Source organism: Contarinia nasturtii, unplaced genomic scaffold (assembly GCF_009176525.2).
Source record: "Contarinia nasturtii isolate CC-2019 unplaced genomic scaffold, AAFC_CNas_1.1 Cnas_scaffold_5358, whole genome shotgun sequence".
Lineage (NCBI taxonomy): Eukaryota > Metazoa > Arthropoda > Insecta > Diptera > Cecidomyiidae > Contarinia > Contarinia nasturtii.
Genome location: NW_022202631.1, coordinates 56,258 through 63,047, shown reverse-complemented (window position 1 = coordinate 63,047; position 6,790 = coordinate 56,258). Strand labels below are relative to the sequence as shown.

The 6,790-nt window shown below is 38.6% G+C and overlaps 1 protein-coding gene across 1 annotated transcript; it reads left to right on the top strand.

The window, feature by feature from the left end:
* The first annotated feature begins 591 nt into the window (after nt 1-591).
* On the top strand, nt 592-3,186 carry LOC116351397. Its single transcript, XM_031783493.1, has one exon. It carries the CDS (start codon nt 592-594, stop codon nt 3,184-3,186), a length of 2,595 nt encoding a protein of 864 aa, XP_031639353.1.
* The last annotated feature ends 3,604 nt before the right edge of the window (nt 3,187-6,790 follow it).

Sequence of the window (6,790 nt, the reverse complement as noted above, 5' to 3'; positions counted from 1 at the left end):
TAGATTTCTTCATCAGCGCACGAATCATATACCAATAGTAAAAAAAATATAAAAAACTATATAAATGTGTATAGAAGTTAGGCAACGGTCTAATGTATTAGCTCGGGGGCATTTTGGGTGCAATATGGGGGTAACAAAAGAAGCAGTAATATACGCAAAAAGTGTGAAAATCTCTGATTCAGCAAAGTTTGTATTTTCGTTTTTTTTTTGTTTCAAATTAAAAATTCACTAATTATTTCATGAATAAACTTGAACTGTATGATAAGTGATCTTTTTATTGTGAATGAATTGAAATTGGCCGATTAGTATGTGTGTAACGAACCGTACACAAAAGAATGCATACAATATAATATATATCATACAATTCAATACATACAAACAATTAATTCATTCATTCAAACATTATAATTCATGCATCAGCATAATGACCGATTTGACAAACAATTCATTCTTATTAAAACAGTTGCAATTACAAAGTAACCCAAACCTGTTGTGTTTTTATATTATTATTAATCCACAGCTCATTGGATAATAGGTAAATTAAATATATTATTCATTTGGTCCTTCGAATCAGTCGTGAATTGAGTTGAAATGGCTGAAGTGCAAAGTTTATTACAAAAGCAGAAACGAAGCCTCAAGCAATTCGCGCTTATTTTGGAAAATTACAATAAAGATCCAAAAGTGCGCAAAGCGGTTCCGGAATATTTTCAGAAAAAGTTGGATATTTTGGAAAAATGGTGGATAGACTTCGATAAAGTTAACACCGAAATAGAAAAAGCGGATACTGCCGAGTGTGAAAACCAGCCTTATTTTGTATCGAAATCATATGAGAACGCAAAATCGGAATACATTAGGCATCGTTCCGAGTTGCAGACCCAGTTAAGCAAGTTTAAACAATTGGTGTCGGTTGAAAGCAATGACGGTGAAGACGGTGAAGACGGTGTATGGGACCTAAGTATCATTAGATTACAACAAGAGCAAATTGAAGGCGAAAACAATGATCTTATTGAAGTGATCGACGATGAACCGGCGGAAGTTAGTGCGTTAAAGTTTCAGTATAATGAATTAAAATCGTCATTACAGTCAGCTGAAAAAGTGAATAGTGATGAATCGGCTGGAATTGCAAGTGCACAAACTGAAAATTTAAAGCAAATTTGGGCCGAGTTTCGCGTTGCATTTAGAGCATTAGCAGTGTCGAGTAACAAAGTGCATTTACAAGACATTGACTTTTTACAAGTGCAAGAACAATACGTACAAGTGTGTGGCAAGTTGAACGACATTGCAAACGACGCAAAAAAGAAAGCGAATGTTGAATTGCCGAAAATTAAATTGCCCGAATTTGATGGGAAGTCGAACTGGATTGCATTTATTTCATTGTTTGACAAAATTGTGCACGAAAATAAATCGCTTGATAATGGAATTAAAATTCAATATTTAAAATCCAATGTGAAAGGTAGTGCAGAACAGCTCATCGGTCACATTAAACCGTATGCATCAAATTACATGACGTGTTATGAGTTGCTACGAAAGCGATTTGATAATAAACGTATGAATTTAGCCGCGTTGTTAGACAAGATGATTAACTTTCCGAAAATTGAATTTGAATCAGGTGAAAAATTGAGAGCATTGCATGACACCATTTGGGAATGCATGCTGCAAATTAATAACATGAAAGTGGAGACAGCAAGTTGGGATCCACTGATCAATCATATAATGCTACGCAAGTTGGACGATAAAACAGTGAAACATTATGAGTGTCAGCTTACAAATGTGCGTGAAACGCAAAAACTGTCCGATTTTTTGTCGTATATAGAAATGCGGTTCTTAGCATTGGAATCGGCAGAAGGTAAATTTCCGACAAAAAAGAAATCAATCGCAGTGAAAAAAAGCGTCGAAAAAAAGTGTCATTATTGCAATGATGAACATTATTTGGGAAAGTGCGCCGCGTTCCAAAAATTAGAAGTGCAACCGCGAATTGATTTTGTAAAAGAAAAACATTTGTGTACAAATTGCTTTGGTGAGCATAAAGTATCGGAATGCAAAAGCAAATATACATGTTCGAAATGCCAAAAAAAGCACAATACATTGTTACATTTGGACGATTTCAAGCCGAGATATACAAAACAAAAAATGTATAGTGAACCAAAAGCAGCACTAGCGTCAACAGCATTGACAAGTATGATTACGGTGAACGATGAAGATGCGGGAACAGTGTCAAGTGTGCAGTCGTTAATATCGACGGAAAGATTTGCGAATTTACTCGGTACAGCAATGGTACAAGTTCAATCGGGTTTCGGTGAATGGTTATTTATGAAAGCTGTAGTTGATAATGGGTCACAAAGCGCGATGATTCGAGAAGAAGCGGCTCAAATACTTAAGCTGGTGTTTGAACGTGTATATGCACCAATCGATGGGTTTGATGAAACGAAAAAAATCGCCAGTAAACAAGTGAAGTTAAGAATTAAACCGCGATTTGATTCTGCATATGAGCTAGAAACGGAGGCGCTAGTGTTTAATAAGGTGACTAATTTGAAGGTGTTTAAAGGAGATTTACGCGAATACGAACATTTGCAGAATTTACAATACGCCGATCCTACAGTTAATAGTGACAGGCCAATTGATTTGTTGTTGGGAGTCGCTGAATATGGGGACTTTTTGAAGTGTGGTTTAATCAAAGGTCCAAAAGGAACCCCAATAGCTCAAAACACAGAATTTGGGTGGGTTATCATGGGAGCCCAAAACCTGAAAAAAACACCAGCAACGCTAACAACATTGATATCGAATGTGAACATTGATGAAAAATTGTCCGATTTTTTCGCGTCTGAAGATTTGGATGACGAGGAAGACGTGGAGGAATTGAGCGCAGAAGAAACATATTGTGAGGAGTTTTTCGTGAAAACTACAGAAAGAGATGAAACGGGATATATTGTTCGAATTCCATTTAAGAACAGGGGTGAACCAGACCTTGGCAATTCGAGAAAGGCCGCTCTTGCGATGTTGTTCCAAATGGAAAAACGTTTCAAAAATAACCCAAATTTGAAAAAACAATATTGTGAAGCAATAGATGATGCCATAAGGCAAGGACATTTAAAAAGAGTGACGACTGTTCCGGTCGATGCACATTATTTGCCGCATCATGCGGTTTTCAAAGACAGTTCAACCACAAAATTACGAACTGTTTTTTAATGCGTCACAAAAGACCAGCAATGGCAAATCTTTTAATGAGCAAGTGGCTGTAGGTAAAATTTCCCAGCCAAAGATTTTTAACCTGCTGATGCGCTGGAGAAAGTACAAAATTGCGGTAGTTGCGGACATAGAAAAAATGTACAAGCAAATTCGTATCGCCGATGATCAGCAGAAGTATCAAATGATTTTGTGGAGAAACAACCCGAGTGAAACAATCGGGGAGTATGCACTCACGACGGTAACCTTTGGCGTGACTCAGTCCCCATTCGTGGCGATTCGTGTGTTAAAACAATTGGCACACGAAATAGCGGAAAAATATCCATTAGCTGCAAAAGCGATTTTGGAAAGTTTCTACATGGACGATTTTTCTGGTGGAGCGGATACTGTCGAGGAAGCAAGTAAAGTGTGTAGACAATTAAAAGCGGGCCTAAAAAGTGGCGGATTCAATATAAGGAAGTTTGGTAGTAATTCAAATGAATTGATGAGTCGGATTCCAGTAGAAGACAGAGAAATCGCCAATGAAAACATCATCAAAGCTTTGGGCTTGGTATGGAGACCGGAAACTGACATGTTCACATATAAGTTAAATATGCAACTTAGTTCGTTAGCGACAACAAGACGTAAACTTTTTTCGGAAGTCGCAACGTTATTTGATCCACTCGGATTGATTGCGCCCATAATGACAAAAGCAAAAATTTTAATGCGTGAAGTATGGTCGTTGCGTAAAGACGGTAAACGCTTCAGCTGGGATGACCAGTTGCCAAAAGAAATGTCGTTAAGTTGGGCAAGAATAAAAAGTGAACTCCCGTTAATAACGAAATTGAATATTCCGCGTTGGATTGAAACGACGAAAAACACAAAAACCGAACTCCACGGGTTTTGTGACGCGTGCAATGCAGCGTATGCGGCTGAAATCTACATAAAAAATTGGAGTGAAAGCAATGAAATAAGTGTAAATCTATTGGTAGCAAAAACAAAAGTGGCACCAATTGGTAAAAAAACGTTGACAATCCCGAGATTGGAGTTATGTGGTGCAGTATTGTTGGCCAGATTAGCACGAAGTGTCATTGACACTATGAAAATTGATTTTGCGGATGTAGTTTTGTGGACAGACTCAAAAATAGTGTTAGCATGGTTAGAGGGCAATCCAAAGAGATGGAAGTCATTTGTGGCTGCAAGAGTGCTTAAAATAAAAAACAAAACACAAAATGCGGTGTGGCTTCATGTAAGCGGCATAGACAATCCAGCGGATTGCGCCTCAAGGGGTATATACCCAAGTGAACTTGCGACACATAAATTGTGGTGGCACGGGCCAAAATTCTTGTTACAAGACGTAGACAAAACGCCGGGAAAAGTGGATTTCGAAACGTTAATAGACACAAATCGCGAATTATCGATACTCAATGTGACAGTAAAAGAACCAAACATATTAGCTCAAGTTTCATCGTGGTTCAAATTACAAAAAATTATGGCTTATGTTGTGCGTTTCGTTGAAAATGCCAAAAAAGACAAAGTAAAAACGAAAGGTGAGCTCACGGTAAAAGAGCTAAAGCGCGCTACGGTCGTTATTTTGAAAATAGTGCAAAAGCAACATTTCAACGAAGAAATAAAGTGTTTAAAAAATAATAAAACCATAAACAAGAAAAGCAAATTGTTCAAGTTAAGTGTTTTTTTGGACAGCGACGAGTTGTTAAGAGTTGGTGGTCGTTTGAAAAACGCGAATATTCCATTTAACGCACGTCACCAAATTGTAATTCCAAAAAATGATCCAATTTCAATACTATTAATCAACGACACACACAAAATGGCATTGCACGGTGGACCGAAACTGACGGAATCAATGATGCGGCAAAATTATTGGCTTATTGACTCTAAATCGACGATTAAAAGGGAAATCAGCAAATGCATGGTGTGTGCCAGAAATTCGCCGAAAAAATTACAACAAAAAATGGGAGATTTACCTGAGTGTCGCGTTAATCAACCATTTAAAGTTTTTATGAATAGTGCAATAGACTTCGCCGGCCCATTTATGATCAAAACATCGACATTACGTGCCAGCAAAGTGCTAAAAGCATACGTGTCGGTATTTGTGTGTATGGCGTCGAAAGCAATACATTTAGAGCTTGTAAGTGATTTGACAGCCGATGCCTTTATCGCCGCCTTGCGTCGTTTCATAGCAAGAAGAGGCAGGGTGTACAACATATACTCGGATAATGCTACGAATTATGTAAAAGCTAACAGAATTTTAAAAGAACTGAGCCAGTTGGAGCAGGAAACATTTCAAAAACATGCAGATCAAGAGCTCTTGGCGAATGGAATAGAATGGCATTTTGCGCCACCAGATAGCCCACACCATAATGGGTTGGCGGAAGCTGGTGTGAAATCGATGAAATTTCATCTAAAAAGAGCGTTGGGTGACAGAGTACTCACATTTGAAGAAATGAGCACGCTATTGGGCCAAGTTGAAGCAGTGGTAAACGCAAGGCCAATATGCGAGATGAGCCAAGACCCAAATGACTTCTCAGCTCTGACACCATCGCATTTTCTAAACCTGGTTCCAATTGAATTGCCTCCAGATACTGACTACGTCGACATGAAGTCGAGCTACCTGACAAGGTGGCAGTTGGTTCAAAAAGTACACCAGAATTTTTGGAATGGGTGGAAGCGTGATTACTTGAACCAACTGCAAGTCAGGCAAAAGTGGAATACGGAAAAGGCAGACGTCAAGTTAAATGATCTTGTCATGATCAGAGACGACAATCTGCCATCCACGAAATGGGCAACTGGAAGGGTGGTTGCCACACATCCCGGTGAAGATGGTCACACAAGAGTGGCATCGGTCAAAACAGCACATAATACGTTCAAGAGAAGTATTACCAGGTTGGCACCGTTACCGCTTATGACTACGTTATTACTCATTTTTTCAACGCTATCGAAAACCAATGCGGTGTCACATTTCGGAAACGATTCACCAGCTTTCAAGATAGAAAACTTTGAGCATCGACCGGGCATGTACTTCGAAACAATTTCAAAAACGTACGTGGCAAATACATATTGGAATATCATTGCACATTTCAACATGGATGATTTCACGAACGGGCTAACAAACATTGAAGCAAATGTTGCCAAAGTGCGACAAAAATGCGTGGAGATGAATGGAACTGAATCATGCGTCAATATATACAATATGCTCTACGACAATTATATTCGGATTGCGGAAAAGAATCGACTGTTCACAGTAAGGAACCGAAGACGACGAGCCGCGTTAGACTTGTTTGGAGATATATTGGGAGATATTACCGGCGTATTGAGTTCAAAATTCAAAAATCAATACGAGAGAGATTTGAGCAGCATCCACCAAAACGAGGAGCATCTTCTCATATTGGCTAAAAATCAAACTTCCGTAACTCAGAGTATGGTCAATTTGGTACAGAAGAACGAAGTAATGGTGGTCAAACAAGAACAACGTATAAATGAAATGCTGAACCAATTGATCACTATGCAAAACGGTGGAATGGCAGCTCAACAGTTACACATGATTTCACTCATACTGGTCGACGCAATGACCAAGTACGAAAATGAACAGACAGCAATTCTGGATGTC

Coding starts and splice junctions, on each gene's coding strand:
- LOC116351397 (XM_031783493.1), top strand. CDS start 592: ATGGCTGAAGTGCAAAGTTTATTACAAAAGCAGAAACGAAGCCTCAAG.